Source organism: Crocodylus porosus, unplaced genomic scaffold (assembly GCF_001723895.1).
Source record: "Crocodylus porosus isolate Cpor-Errol unplaced genomic scaffold, CroPor_comp1, whole genome shotgun sequence".
NCBI lineage: Eukaryota > Metazoa > Chordata > Crocodylia > Crocodylidae > Crocodylus > Crocodylus porosus.
In genome coordinates, this window is record NW_017728932.1 from 4,100,372 (window position 1) to 4,116,773 (window position 16,402).

Consider the following 16,402-nt stretch of genomic DNA (forward strand, 5'->3'; position numbering starts at 1 on the left):
TAACTCAAGCTAGGTTCATCTTCAGTCTGGCACAGTTCTGGAGTTAATGGAGTTTGCTCAATTAAAGGCAAATTTTGAGTCGATCTGCAGCTGCTCTCCACTCTGATAAAAGCAGCTGCAATTCAGCAAGATCATCTCCTACTCAGACCTCTTAGGTACCTTCCTTTCATCTTAAAGATGATGACCACAGTGGTGGCAGACTGCCTTGCAAACTTTACAGGCTGTACCCATGTACCAAAGCAGACAGTGGCAAATCTGTGGTTTACATGTGTTTCTTGCCCAAGCGATTCATCCACATCTCAATTAGGAAAGGGGCACTATTTAATCTTTTAAAAAGTTGGTTTAAAGGGTAGTCTGACATGTCTTCCATAGTTATGCTGTTGGAAGTGATTTAGCTCAGATGCCGTTTCATCACCTGCTTTATTTTTTCATCTGACATCATAACTAGCAAGCTGGTTGCCTCAACATATTTATGAATGTATTCAGAGAAAAAAATACTGAGATTTTGAGTATGCTCATGTAAAATCCCTGCAAGACAGACAATTGGAGCACAACTCAGTTCTTTTCCAGGACCCTCAAGGATGAAGTAAGGCCTTTCCTTCAAAGCTCCTAATATCAAGTTGAACTGCAGCCTCTGCATTGTAGACAATTGTGAGGCTTGGAATCCTCTGGGTTGTCAAATATTCTTCCATTTCCCCTCAACCAGAAGTAAATAGACAACAGGAGTTGACATATTGCTGGAATCTAATAAGGGGAAATTTTAAAAGGACAAAGATGATGATAGATTTCCTTTAGTTCAGTGTGCTGTGAAACAAAGTACTTCCCCAAACACTGTAGTACAGCTGTTGCCATAAAACAATGCCTAGCAAGGTTGGAACCTTTATTAAGACATACAGATAGGGGATCACATGTATCCCTGGTGTAATTCCTTTGACTTAGGTTGTTACAGGATGGATAAATCTAGCCCATCATGTGCGGCAAACCGATGTGTTCTGGTTTCACAAGCAACTGCTGTAATACATTTATTAGTCAGTTTGGAGGCCAGATGAATTATTAGGCGCTTTAAAATGTGACTGACTTAGAGCAGAACATTTTTTACTTGCATTTAATGTTGATCACTAAAACAGCATCTAGGCCTTTACATGAGTATCAGGTAAGAATAGAGATAGCCCATTCATAGCAATAGATGGGACCATTATTCTGGAATCTAACCATTCATCCTTCTAAAACCAGTTGAATTCTGTTGTTGACTATGAACCAAACAATAGCTGCATGTTCCTTCGGGTTTTTTTCTTTACTGCGACAGATATTCAAAGGTGTATAGAAGTCCTCTTAATTATTGGATTAGGTCTGACTTGCCACAAACAAATGTGATTGCCTGTAGATTTAATGGAACCATTCCCCATATAAATTTAGACTAATGGCTTGAGAGGTCTGAGACTGCATTGGGGAATAGCTGAAACAGTAGGGTGCCCTTAAATAATGCATGGTGGTTTCTCTGGGCAAACATTACTTGCAGGATCTAGTCTCTTGGTCTTGGGCAGAGACTAAGTACAGAGCATTTAGTGCAGTTGGATGGCTGAGCTTACACAGAGTATGACATGCTGCATTATACCATAAAGTGAAATATAACATCGATTTGAATTTTAAGATAGATAAATATCCTGTCTATGTGTATTTGTGGATATATCTATGTATCTGCAGCTTTATATATTGCAACCCGCAGCTGGTTAGGGAAATATTTTTCCACTTGTACCTAAAGCTATCATCCATGCAGAGCCTTAAAATGAACTTTGACAGCTTAAGGCAGAATCAGCACGATTCTCAGAACAAAAGAGAGTTGAATTATTTCACCTTATATGAGGTGAAATAAGAGAAATAATTCAGTCATGATACAAACTACGAGAGTTGAATTCTAATGAGTCAAAAGGGCTAGTGCCCTAGCAGCAATGTGCTAGAAAACTTGCTTAGCCAGCACAGTTCACATAATTTCCACCATTTTTAACATTCTGGGCCCAGTTTCTCCCTGGCTTCCTGAGATGAATTAGACACTTTTCTCAGTAGCTAGGTCTTGTGCTGTGGGAGGCTTGAAGGTATATATTTACTTGGATTTTTAACAGACTTCTATTGTGCGGTTTGTCTTTCTATGATAAATGTGCTCCGCTTTTACATTCCTGTGCCATTTATAAGGCTTTGTCCTACTCTGCTGCCTTTCAGGCTAGTATCTTCAATTACTTTATACTCAGCATCACAAAGTCTACTGTAAGGGGGATAGGTGGTATTAACCAGTTAATGCCCTTTGCAGCCTGTAAAATGTGGATAATGACTTGCTGTGGGCCATACTCTCAGCTGTTGATAAAATTGCTCCTTGCTGTCACACACACCGCATGGACCTGGCAGAAGTATGTGGCTAGGAACGTGCTATGTCAGGGTTGTAGTAGTGGCATTTGTAAGTATAGACAAGGTCTGGGACTTGTTTTCCCCTTTAGTTGGATTCAAACTACCTGTCACTGTCTTCCAGGGGTCCCAGAAATTACCTCTTTCTTTGCCTTCTCCATGCTTTGCTTTTACTTGTGATGTTTCTTATAGGCTGCTGCAGTTTTCATGAGATTTACACAACTGAAGTTCAAGCTGGCAGTCCTGGATACTCGCTTTCCCTTTCAGTACTTGTCTGCTCCATCAAATTGTAGTGCTTCTGAGGTATCGAGTTCTTTAGTGAACAGTGCTGTATATGAGTCTTTGTGGTACCAGTGAAAAGAGAAAGAAAGTATGTGTCGGGTACACAATTAGTTGAGCCTGCCCATGGGGAAATTGGACTGTGGTAGCTTTGGGATGAAGCAATAAAGGGCTAGTGTCCTCAATGGCTTGCACAGGTCCATGGTATTTTGTGGTTATTGCCAGGTGCCTTGGCAGTAGGATGAGCTCTGTGCTATTGCTACTCATGGTAACAGATGTGTTTCATTTTTTTGGCCCAAAGTGCTGTAATGCAAGCATGTGTCACTTGCTCATTAGCTAAGGTTGGCACATGTAAGCATTTCTGTGCAGTTCATGGGATGAAAGACCCCAAATGGTCAAAAGCTGAAATTGCAAAATTCTAACATGTGCAAAGGCAAGGGCACTTGGCTCAAGTGGCCTCTCCTTGACTTCCATGATGGTTGGACTAGGCACATAAACCCAAGGCACTGACACTTACTGAACCAGGGATTAAGTGAATAATATTAGCCACTGTCTTGCAAATCTCTACCAGTTCTGTTGATCTAAGTTTCATTCATCTATTTTGGGTTTATCATTAGAAGTCTTGAGGCAGATTAGAAAGCTGCTTCATGAAGAATCTTGAAATGACATAAGCCTGTGTCCTAGATAAAGCTGTCACATGCTCCTGGTTTTCAGCAGAAAAAGGATGGTTTAGGAGTCAAACCCAGATCCAATAATGCAACTGGCCCTCATACCAAATGGGTCACCCTTAAGACTCTGACACTCATGGAAGGAGTCAAAATTAGATCTAAATTTTGTGATTAGAGTCCATCCCCAACAACAATTATGTGACAACAGCTGGACTTCAGAGGCAAATGAGATGGAAGTAATTTGGACTGAGTGAAGAAAAAGATCTTCTAACTGCTTCTGCCCCCTTTCAGATCTGTATGCCTGGCTAGATTGCAAACTTTCCCTGGCTCCCTAAGTTATGCAAAGTACCCAATCCACTTGGAACAATAAACCTTCAGTGACACAAGACCTAGCATCTGGAGTCTAAAAGCTGACCCTTTGGATAATGGACAATGGCAGCATTTTTTATGTGGATAGCTAAGCCACCAGATATTAGACTAGCAAAAGCAAGCCTATGGCTATATGTTTAATAGAATAAAAAGCATCTCTTTGACATAAACACTGATGTTCAAAGCACCAATATGGGCCTGACCTTTGTCATCTCTTACCTGAGTTACAAATGCACTTTGTCCCAATCCTTGCAGCTTCCAGGCTTTACCAGTAATGCTGGTTTTATCTTGGCGTTTTTATTCATACACAAATGGATTCAACTGTGCCTTTTGGGAAAATGGTAGGCAAGTGTGGTGAATTTACAGGAAGCTGAAACATTTGTTCCTGCAACTAACAAGGTGTAAGCTTCAACAGAGTAATGCAAAAAGCCGGTTCCATTGTCTTGAAACTGGCTTTTCTAAAGATCCCTGTTAATACGCAAAATGAGCTCTGACTAGAAATGTGTTCTAGGCCCCTTAGTGCCATGAGGAATTGAGGATCAAGGATGAAAATTACCTTTGGTGGTGGGAAGATTGAAAAAAGAATCAGTTAATACCACTCTCATGCAAGCCCAGCAACTTGAAGTCTTCCCCCTGCAGTTCTTCCAGTTTGAGGCTTTTCTTCGTGGGCTGGTTGCCAATGGATGCCATTCTGTTGGCTTGTCTTGTGAAACCAGCTTTAATACAAGCTGTTCTAGTCATATGTAGGTGAGCTAATCTCACCTCTGGCCTATTGAAATCACTTCTGTGTAGAAGTCCTTGAGACAGAAACCCTACTGGGGTCCAGGTTGTAGAGGGAGAAAGTGGGAAAGAGGTATCAGTCCAGTTTATGGAACAAACAGACAACACAGAAGAAAAAGGAGTTGGTTGTAAAGAAGAAGCAGAGATTAGCGTTAGATCCCTGCTTCTTGGCAAACCCTTGATGGGTTCCCTTTGTGACTTGAGCAAACTTAAAATGACTTGCCTCAGAAAGTGACTTCAACTCCGGAGATCTTTAAAAGCAGGCTAGACGCACACCTTCCTGGGATTATTTGACCCCAGCAGTCTTTCCTGCCCAGAGCAGTGCGGCTGGATCCAGTGATCTCATGAGGTCCCTTTGAGCCCTAAACTTCTGTGAATCTGTGTGAATCCTGGAGTCCACGGTGCTAACTGTTGGAACCTATTCCTGTAAGTAAATTGTAATTTGCCTCCTATACTTAAGACTTCAGTCACTGCCTCTAGAGTCAAATGCTGCCTTCAAGAATTTGCAGCTTTGAAGGGTAAGCAGTGTCATTTCTGATACACCACAAGAGTAAAAATTGCACGTTGCTTGGTTTTTATTTGCATTATTAAACATGCTTCAGTGGATTGGCAGGTAGAGGGTTAATGCTTTCCAAGACCACAGCTCTGAGAACTATAGGAGTCCAACCCCTCCTCTCACATGGCTGGGCTTCCATCTGTGATGAATTGGGCAATTCCCTCAGCACCCTAAGAGTGATGTGAGCCAAGGAGTCTAGGTTGGTTGTCTCTAGGAGCCACTTGCTTATTGGAGTCCGCCTCCTGGGAAGAGCCTTCTTACTGGAATACTTGACCCCTGTCTGTTAAGAGCCATTCTGTTCACTTCATTTAGAGGTCAGGTCAAAGGTTCATCTTTGAGGTCACATTTTTAAAATCGCATCTGACTGGGCGGTGCTTCTGTCTTCTAGGCTCTTGCTTTGCTCTTGGCTGGGTTCTGCAGGCGGTGAGCTAGAGTCACTTTTTTTTCTGCTGTGGTTTAGGGTTTGGTAATGAAGACTTGTGATTCCTTGTTCTGGCTGTGCCACTGTGTAGATATGACAGTGAGCCAAACCACTTAACTTCTATGCTCTGGTTTCCTTATCTTTAAACTAAAAATGATACCTGTAATCTTGCATCAGGAAGGTTTGCAAAGAGATTTACATGCATGACTACTCTGAGAATGAGCTAACCTCCTTTGAACGTGCCTAGCCACTTATACTTTTTTTGCTCTTGTTGCAGGTTTTAATTGCACTTGCAGAATTTTTTTTGTCCTTAAACTGGGCCGTTGGGACTGACATGCTATTGGTAAGTCCATCATTCCTGCATGTGTATAACCTTTTTGCTTGATAACTTGATACTCTTCTCAGTCACGTGTACTAGTAGTAAGAAACTCCTCAGTGCCTGTTTCTTATGGTACATATTTTGTTTCCTCAAAGAGTTTCACAGGTGGAATTCCATTCACACCCAGGGTATAACTCATCCATTCACACCAAGGGTATAACTATCAGAAAGTAGTGCCATGCAGAGAAACCAGAGCTAGCTCTGAATTAGTTAGTGTGGATGCTGGTGGCAGTACAGGTTTGTTGGCACACTGTTCCACCCTGGCTATAAGATAGCTCAGAATGAGCTAGACTTCTATACAGGAAACAGTATAGCCATATTACAAGAAGCAATATGTAGGTGCTCAAGTGCACTGTGGTATCGTTGACCAAGCTATACTGCTTTTGGTACTTGCCTTGTTCAGATGTAGCTTTGGTACCTGCCCAGTGCTGCATGGTGTCAGTGCCTGTCAAGTCTTCTGCAGAAGTAGGAGCCATTTCACAACCCATATGCCAGTGCTCCTGCTGAAATGGATAGAGTAAGAGATACAAAGTTAATAACTTACATTTTCCTGGAGATCTGCTTTGTTGAATCTTGCTTTACTATTCTGTCAACTACCAGGAAGTTTCTCTTCTAAACATGCAGCGCACACAGCTTCCAACATTTACAAATCAAATTCATACGCAGTGTCACACTGCTGAAGTGTTAGGAAAACAGTGAAGTTTACTAGACTGTTGGTGGTTCCAGCAGTGACACCACAAGCTAAGGAGAGTAACAATGAATATTACACTTGACTTCCCTAATCTGTAACTCTCTTTGGAAGAGTGCTGTGAAAATCATGTGTCTCAGTGTGTCTGCATCAATGAGGGGCTGTTTTTTCTCTTTGTAATAAGGCAATTTTGAGGTAGTAACATTTTAATGATACTTTTTTTTTTTCACTAGGACTTCCATTTCACAGAAGAATTTGGCTGCTTCTTTCTTGAACAGTAACTTTGCAGTTGTTACTTTTGCTTTAACATGCAAAGCAGGCTAGATCTTGCACGAGAGAGGTATCCCTGACATCACTATGGGTAGGGGTGCATGGATACCTTGCTGTAAAGTACATTGGTTCTGATTCAGTTAGTTTGTAAGGGCACCAGGGAGTAACACTATGCAAGATAGGTTGTTCCACTTTCACTGAAGGCTAAGCTTCCTTAAATTTATTGCAAAGAGAGAGTGTGCGCATGAGCAGTTACCCTAGAGTGGTTGGTGTGCTCTGTTTTCACACCCTAGTTACTGTTTTCACAGTAATGTACTTGTAGCTTTGCTTCTGGCAGTGTAACAGTGAACTGCATGTAACTTGCTCTTCTGGAAAAGTTGTAACACTAACCATTGGCACAATTCCAAAGGAAAGATTGTAATATTCTAAGTTATTCATATCTAGTAATCCTCCTGTAGAAACACCATGCAGTAGTATCACATCCAGAGTCTATCAAAGTTACTGGGAACCATTACATTCATTTCTTTCCATAAAAGGTGGGCATGACTGTCTGACCCAGAGACTAGAAGCTGTACATTACAAACTGTACAACACAGTAAAGAAAAGGACCCTCATCAAAATGATGATAAGCTCTGTAACCAGAAGCTGGATAGTGCTGTAGAGAAAGAGCAGGAGTCACTTGGGTGTCTTTCATTCTGTGCAGTATTTCTTATCTCAAAGATCCCAAATCCTCTTACAAATTTAGGGGTGATGTTGTGCAGTCCTTAAACATATGCTTTACATCTGTATGACCTATAGTTCAGATGTCATTATATGGCTTCAGTTTTTGATGCACAGCAACATAATGCACCAGTGTGGAATTACGTAGGGCTAAGTGGGAGCCAGTATTATAGGTACTAGATGATGATGATGTATAGAAAAGGATTGCCATTTTCCTTGGGTGCAGAAGTGAGAGTGCTTCTTAATCTGTCAGTCCTTTAAAAAAAAGTACAGAGTCCGTAAACTCAGCCTTGACAACATAAAACATGCACAGCTCTACATTAAGGTTAGATCAAATTAGGCAAACACATGGGTCTAGAGTTTATCTACCCTGTGTCCTACCTTCTGCCTGATTTTTAGACTGACATGGCTAACTACTTGTCTAGAGTATATTCCAAGATTTTGCAATATGACTGCCACTTGCATCTTTGAGATGAAAGAATAAAGCTACCAAATCAGAATTCAAAACTCTCCATCACATCACTGCTGAAATGGACAATTATGTCAGTCTTTCTTTAAATGGATCATATAATGGATACTGTACCTTGTGGTACCACTTTCTGTCGCATGTCACATTACAAAAAAAATCTACTTCATTAAATTGGAGTTCTAATAAAAAAATCTGAAAGTGACCTTAATGAACTGGTTGTCAGCTCAGCTCTTTTTTTGCGGTCTACAAAGGGTCAAAAACAATTACCCTGTGAGACTGAAGAAATGTAAGCAAGGCTGGGCATAATCCATCAGAGAGACTCAAAGGTATTTTTTTTGATTGCTTTCTATTTCAGTTTACTCTATCAGTGTTTCTTACATCAATGGCACCAATTACTGTTACACATTTTAATTTTCTTTTTTTAAAGACCACTTACTGCTTCAGCATGAGGTTTTAAGTAGCTTTTAATTGAATCATACACTTTTCTCTGAACTTTAAACCTGGATATTAATAAGCCTACAAGATGTCCTTGCTACAGAGGAAGAGGATGCTTCAGTATTTTGCTTGTGGGATGTCATAGAGAGACAAAGTTCAGACCAACTAACAGCGTTAGTTATAAATGGGAAAACCAAGGCAGAGGATGATACTTAACTATTGTTAGTAGCAGTCTTGGAGTGGCCCAAAGGAGCATTGCTGGTTAGAGCAGAAGTTACAAAGCTGATGACATTTCCTTTGCCCTCATACTTGTATCTCCCATGGAGCAAGAAAAAAACCAGAACCTTTGACTTTTTAATATTGTGCGCCTTCCCAGCCTCTTGCTTTGTGGAAAGATTCTAACTGAAAGATGTGTTTTGTACCAGTACAGCAAAAGACTTTCCTGTAAATTAGTGCTTTGTTCTGAGCTGTGTTAAATGTTGCAGCAGGTGACTTCTAGCAAGTATCAAAAAGAATGGTTCTGTAGGGAGTCTTAATGATGTTCAGTTTCCCGACCAAATCTGCATGTGTTTTGTGGTGGACTCGTTACGTGCTAAACATGGCTAATTGATGAAGTTGTGCTGGTTATACGGTGCTTCACTTGAGTGTCTTGGAACCTGTCTTCCATTGCACTGAGACTATTGTATTGGCTGAGAGGTGTCATAGCTTGCTCAGTAACCAATTCATCCATTGAATTTGTCTCTTGTCTGAACCAATGCGATTGCTGATGACATGGCTTCTCTTGGCATGAAAGTACCTTTTTATATGCCATGGAAGTACCTTTTCTTTCTCCCCACGTGGCATTGCTATCCAGACAATATAGTTGGGCATTTATTTATCCTGCAACCTGTGGAGCTGCAGACAAAGGAAGATGCTGGCTGAATGATAAGCTTGCTTTTTCTTTTTGTGCTGTTACATCAAGATGCATTGCACGTAGCCAGCTCTGTGCCCCCCTTTTTGGCAGTTAATGTGGAGACAGCTACTGTACAACTGCATTCATAATACATATGTGATCTCAGAGGTACTGCAGCTTCCTTTGTGGGTCCAGTCCATCTGCAGAAGGCTGTATATACGGTCTCCCTCACAGGCATAAGCAAGCAGAGTAAACTCAGTGAAAGAAGAGGGGAAGCATGTGGAGCCTGGCCTTGTGCTTTGGGATGTCAGAGTATATATCTAAAGCCCTTGGCGGGTGAGAGCGAGGGAGATAATCTTAGTTGGAGGCTTTGAGTGAGGAGGTAGGGTGAGAACCAAACCAGGGCTGTGGGAGGTTGGTGAGAACCTCTCTGCATTGGGCCAGCTGGTTGTTTTTATCTGCTTGGTTAACTGGCAGCTCTGCTGTGTAGTGATTCTATGGGAGACAGCAGGATAGGGCCTATAAACTAAGACATTTTGTTTTTGGGTTTCCCTGTCTATCAGGGACTCTTGACTGCCTGTCCCAGGAAATGATTTTTTGCAGGCTCCCACCTAACACTGTGAGAAGGAGCAGGTGCCTGGGCTGCCACTTTTCATGGGCAGCATATTCTGGCACACTGTTTAGAAGTTTCTAGGGTATGAGGCTTCATTTTGTTCTTTTTTGAACAAGAGCTATATTGCATTGAGTGCTAGCAGGAGGAAGAGCAGTTCCTGAAGCAGTATGTGCTGTTGCTGGTACATTAGCCTGGACTGCAGCTAGTCAGGCTCGGAGAGAGCAAACTGCACAATTGCATAAAGGTGTTGTTTTGCCTACTGAGCACATTCCTCATTTCCCTTCTTCCTTGTTGACTGTTTTTCTTAGCCACTATGCTCCAAAAGCTGCTTGTCATTTGACAGACTGGAAATCTGTTACCATTACTGCACTTCATAAAAGAATGGTGGTAGGTATGGGGTGGGTGAAAGACTTATCTCTGGCCTGCCTGTTCAGTAATTCCTAATATATTTTAATGGGGAAAATTCAATCTAAAGAAAAGGGAATCAATCTCTTTGCAATAGCCAGGAGTAGACCAAGTCTCCAATCCAGGGGCCCACCAAGCCCTAATTCTAGAGTAGAAAAGGTTTTCTCCAAAATCCCCTAAGCATTTCTGGGCAGTCTTTGCAAAGATAGCTCATGGGACATGAAAACTTTATCTGAATACCCTTGTCTCTGAGGGTGGCCCTGCCATGATGGGATTTAGAAATGTTGAGTGGTTTGAGTGGGCAGATGGCTGCTCTGCTGTGCCCATCCTGTGGGCAAATAGGACTTTCCAGATCCAATAATCTAGCACTTGTCTCCAGTTATAATTGGCAAGAAATTGCACACAAACTAATTAGGTGCATCATGAAGGCAGTATTGGGGGCTGCAGCAGAAGGGCTGAATTTTTCTGGCGCTGGAACAAGTGAACTCAGGAACCAATCCCTGCTCACAGTATCCCTATTGATTGGATAAAGAAATTTAATAATGTTCCTAATGACTAATACCCTCCCAGGAGCCGGTTGTGAGTAGAAGCCAATGGAGAGAGAATCGAAATGAAAAGGACCACAGCGTGACAGAGCAACTCTTCTGGTTTTAAAACCATGTGCAGATTGTTAGAGGCAGGTGCGCTGGCATTTAATAAAGCTGTGTTGTACAGGACACTCCAGGTGGGTATGAATAGGATGCTTGGACACCCTAAGGTATTGAGTGACTCTTGTGTTCGTGTACCCAGCTGCCTCCCAGTAGGGGGAAGAGCACAGACCTGTGGGCTTGTTCTAAAAGCTTCCTGCAACTGGTAGCAGAAGGGAGCAGACCCCGGAAAGCTCCCAGCTAATAAACCAGAAAATAGTTGTGCATCTGGAGAAACTATATTTTGTTAAAGCAAGGAATTGAACCTTGGCTCACTTCCAGCTAGAAGATCACTGGTCATGGCTATGTTCCCAACATTCAAACAGTATCAAGCAGGTTCCTCCATGTAAATTTGTTAGCTGTGCAAAGGGCTTACCTTCATCTGGACTGGAAGAGAAAGAGCCAAGTTGACTGTAATTCATGACCTCGCTGTTTTTGGCATGCCTATGCATAGACACTTTAAGTGCCCAATTTAAATCTAAATAGAAATAGGGCACTTTTATCTTCCATGCACTAAAACAATGGCATGAATTAAAATGAGTAAAAGCAATGCTGCCTTTGTATCCAGAAAAATGTGCATTTATTTCAAGACAGAAAATATGAGTGGGTTATTTCACTGTATAATCCTAGTGGAGAGAAGACACTGGCAGCTTTCACCATGAGGTAGCTAAGCTAGGTGAACTGCAACTTCACGTCACAGTAGAAGCTTACCTGTGCCTTGGTCCCCATAGATTTGTACGGCAGGACAGCCAGATAACACTCCTCTCTTTTGTAGCAAAGACGTGGCTTTAGTTACTCGATGCCCTGTTTTTGTAGATGTGCTTAGAGGCAGGTGTGGTCTTTAAAATAAGACATTTTCTACTAAAGCAGACTGTCCAATGTCTGGATACTGCCAGTGGTGGAGAGAACAGCTGGTATGGATGCAGGTGCAGGGAGGAATTTGATTTGTGCCCAGTAGGCTGTGCTTTTGTGCCTGGTACTGTTGTGGGGAGGTAGGGGGATTCTGGAGTTTGCAGGCAACTGTTCTCGGACGGAAAACTGGCTTGATCTGCAGTGTATTATACTGGCAGAGGTTTCTCCTTACTGACAGAAACCAAGATCGTGGCTCACCTACATTGGTACAGGTTATTATACTTCCTGCATCTGCATAAAGGGGCTATGCTGCTTCAGTTTTATCATTAATGTTAAAATGTTGCATGTACACGCTGACCCTGATTCCTGATATGTAAGTATTACAGTTGCCTTTGCAGGAGTGTTCAGTGCTGGGGTTCTGGCATCTCTGACTTAAGGAGCTGTAGCTTCCCTGCGTTCCAGCCTCAGCTTCAGTGGGAGCAGTTCTTTCTCCAGTCCTAAAGATACATGGTGATGGTTTGCTGTTGGAACAGAATAAGTGCTTCTTGCTGTTCTTTGTAGTGCTCCGAGACCTCTTCATTTATAAAGCCCGCTACGAAGGTCTATGAACAAGTCAAACTTCTGAGTAAGAACTGTGTGTGAGGAAATTTTTCCCCTCTCTACCCCTTCCCCCTTCTTTCTAGTCCCTCCTGCACCCAGATGTGATGCAGATACAGCTTATACTTACACCTGGGGTTTGTCCTGTGGTAAGACACTAGTCACCACGCTAAATACTTCATGAGATGTCCCAAAGTGAGGACAGTTTCTATATTTAAGAATGTTAATTATTAACAAAGGCAGCACTGTTTCTCTGTCCCACTCTCTCATCTTATAGCTTCAAAAATGAGCCTTTAACAAAAGAAATATACATTCTGAAGAGCAGACATAGGGATGGATAGACAAATCCTTCACGTTCACATACAGATGGGGTATCACTGAGGGCCAAACTGGTTCCCAAAATTCAGGGGTGCTTGAGCTAGGGGCCTACCTTTGTGCTGGGAAGAAGAAGAAAAGAAATCCCAGGATTTGCTTCAATCCAAGAATAGCTTTTCAGTGTCCATCTACAAGAGAAAAGGACTAAACACAGGCCGCCTTTCAGCATGTATCAGAAGGCAGTGAAACAAAGGCTTCTGCCATTGTCCCAGAATAGAATATTGTCTACCCCGCTTCATAACAATGCTCCATGTCATTGGCCCTGCTTCGGGAGGAAGAAGATTTGCCAAGTACACAGTTACACATTACACACAGTTACACAATTGCCAACTAGAGGGATAGGCAGTTGATGGAGATAGACGATGAATTTTACACATCTGACACTGTGCTTACAGAGGATGAAGTGAATTGAGAAGAGAGTAAGCAGCCTCTTCAGAGGTTAGCCCTTTCCCTCAGCAATGGGTTAACCCGAAAGCTTTTTAGAGAATGGGGTGGACTAAAATGCTGGTTGTACCAGAGTAGCCAGCTGTCCATCTAAACTGTGGAGTTGTAGCTAGCACTCAACTGCATTGCAAGTCAGTTCTCATAAACTATTTACTAAACAAAAAAAAAATGAACTACCTTCGTGTCCAGAAAACAGTTCTGCTTGTCCCATTAGTAACTTTTGGGCTGTTTCATATATTCAGGATCTCTGTACCTACTGATTGGTGGGTTTAGTTGGCATTAGTGTAGCATGTACCTGTTTCTGAATTGACCTGGGTAGGAAGTAAGTTTCCTATTAATTGATATGTTAAGCAGGTATTCCACAAAACTGCTCTCTACCTTTCCTGACAGTAGGACATCTCCTGTATAGTGTCTCTCTAACACTGCAAGGTTTGATTTCCCTCCTCTTTTCCAACAGGGATCCTTCACTTTCTCAGGCAATAGTTTCATGCCACAGTAATATTTTCAGTGCTCAGGTACCCATGATTTGTTCTACCCAGCACTGTCCGTTCTCTGTTTCCACCTAGAAGGAAGGATGGTATTATGGCAAAAGCACTGAATTTCAGACTCTGCTTCGCTTCTGTACAACCAGTATCACTGGCCCCTTCTCCTTTGTTTCATCCATATAGTATGTGAGTTCTTCATGGGAGGTGTAGCTATAAATTGGGTGTGAGTGACTGTCTGCTAACCTTTCTTTAACACAGCCATGGAATTGACTGTGATGAGCAGATGCATTTAAAAATACAACATGCCCTTGTTCATAACAAGGAGAAAAGCTAATACCTTACTTAACATGGAGTCTCCTTTCTCCTATGGTAGGCTTACATTGCTGCATATTGGGATTTAGTACAAGGGAACCCTAATCTCAGTTTCTTGGCACTGTTGTATTACTCCTGAGTCACTGGCCCTGGAGCTGGCTCTGGATTGATGGTAGTCGGTCTGATTCTGACACTGGTCTCCCTGTAGTCTCTGTGAATGCGTCTTCCTCTATAAAATCGCAACAACCTCTTTTGTTGTTTGAGGTTGGTATAAAGGATGGGGCTGGGAGAAATGTGAGAACACTATTTTCTTGCCTGAAAGATGAGCAAGTGGCAGGTATTTGGAAAACAAAACATACCAAACTTCACAAAATGACTGCTTTGTAAAAACTTTGTCTATCCAGACATGTGTAATAACGATGTAAACAGTGTCAGAACAGGAGAGCAGCACAAATTATATAGACTGAACTCTGTTTTATGCACAGTTGATCTCTCTATTAGCACAGCCTGAAAAGCTACCAGTATTCCAAACAACAACGTTCATTTTTTAAAATAACCATAATCATCCCAACTATTTGTGCATCGTGGACATGCCGTTACATCTTTTCTTTTTTACCTGGCTATTTAAAGTATTTAATTTAAAGCACAGTTTGCCTGAGCAATATTAGAAATGCTACATATGGGATGAATGGACATCTCTGGGAACCAGTAAACACCAGTAAATCCAGCCTGGCAGAGCTGGAGCTATTGCTATCAGGTACCTTTTGGTATAAGACGTTTGATTCCCTTCCCTGGTATCTTTTCAGTGTCTGATGTTTGTCCTTGGCTACTATCCCTGTTCAGTTTTGGCAGCGTCTGGAGTCACAAGTCCCAACATCCCCACAGGCCTTCTTTCTAGGTCAGGCCAGACAATTACCATGCAGCATGGGGGAAGCCTGGCTGTCACTCCAGACCTATGAATAAGTCTAAAGCCACAAGAACTATCAGTCAGCATCTTCTGTGAATGCTGCAATTGGGTGGCCAAATCAATCTGTATATGCTGGAATGAGTGTCCTAATGAAAGAGAAGTTGTGTTTTCTATTTTTTCTTCGTTCTTTCTTTTACCATTTTGACTGGATGGATAATTTTTCAAAGCTGCTACTCCAGTGTCTTCTGCAAGTTTTCTAAACTGTTCCAGCTACTGATCTCCATCCTCAAACTTGCAGCAGCCTTTGAATCGAGAGCAGAGCATATTCACCCTGAACAGTCTTCTGTGCATTACTATCCTGACCATTCAGTTGGTCCAATATATACAACATCCACAAAAACTTTTGCCGCTAGTATTTTGCATATTCCCTGGAAATGCTACAACAACCTTTCAACACTATGAGCAACGGTCATTTGTATGCTTATTCTTCACATATTGCTGAGTCTCTAATCTCCCTTTCTTTCTTTTAGTGTATAGTGGAACCAAATTGCCAATCAACAGGTATTGCATTGCAGATTTTGGTGAGCCATCTTCTGGGAGATTCAGGCAGTCCGTACCTGATTGGAATAGTAAGTTTTTTGTTTGTTTGGTGGGGGGAGCAGTGAAGGGTTGATACCATTTTTTTTAACGCTGACCCAACCCCTTTTTAATATAAAATACCTAAAAATTTCTGAGGAACAGGCTCTCACAAAACTTCAGCTGATGCCTGGGCCTAGATTGGAAATTGCAGTAGTGGCTTTTCTTGTAGTGTGGTATGAGATGCATACAGCCTTCACTTAAACCAGGTTTCTTTCTTGATTAACTACATACATGATTCTTAGCCCAAAATCTTGAAAATGCCTGGTCTATAAACTTCTGTATCTCTGCATCTGAAGAGTTCTACTGAGTATATACTCATACGCTTTCAGGTTTGGTGCCATACTTTAATTTCAGCTCTGCTGATCCATGCTGGGTTTTGGAGGCATCATGTTTTAATGCAGCGGCTGTTGTTCAGTGTTTAAATGTGTTTCTTATGTCGGACACCTCCCTAGGAACTACAAAATACCAATTTATTCTTCCAAAAGCCAAAAATATACTTAAATCTATGGGTACCAATTTGTCTTGTGAAATTTCTTGAGGAAAACTCAGATTCACGCTTTTTTTGTAATAATAGGCTGGTATTCCAAGTGCTTCTCTCAAATGTTCCTCAGTTTTCAAAACGTTACATCTGTGTGGGCTTAATTGTCACGCTACTATGTAAGTGCAGGGGTTTCTTTCTGATTTTTTTTTTAACTGAGGAGGAGGAGGGTTCGAGGAGTTGAGCAAACTTCATATACATCCAAACCCCCCCCCCCCCTTGTTTC

The 16,402-nt window shown here is 41.8% G+C and overlaps 1 protein-coding gene across 2 annotated transcripts in view; it reads left to right on the forward strand.

The window, feature by feature from the left end:
• The window catches only part of LOC109317032 (protein spinster homolog 3-like), a 43,456-nt gene that overhangs the window by 23,101 nt on the left and 3,953 nt on the right, over nucleotides 1–16,402 (forward strand). For both annotated transcript variants that reach the window (XM_019545456.1, XM_019545455.1), the window contains exons 9-10: nucleotides 5,748–5,813; nucleotides 15,530–15,628. In XM_019545456.1, coding sequence (XP_019401001.1) covers nucleotides 5,748–5,813; nucleotides 15,530–15,628 — 165 coding nt within the window. The remainder of the gene's footprint in view (nucleotides 1–5,747; nucleotides 5,814–15,529; nucleotides 15,629–16,402) is intronic.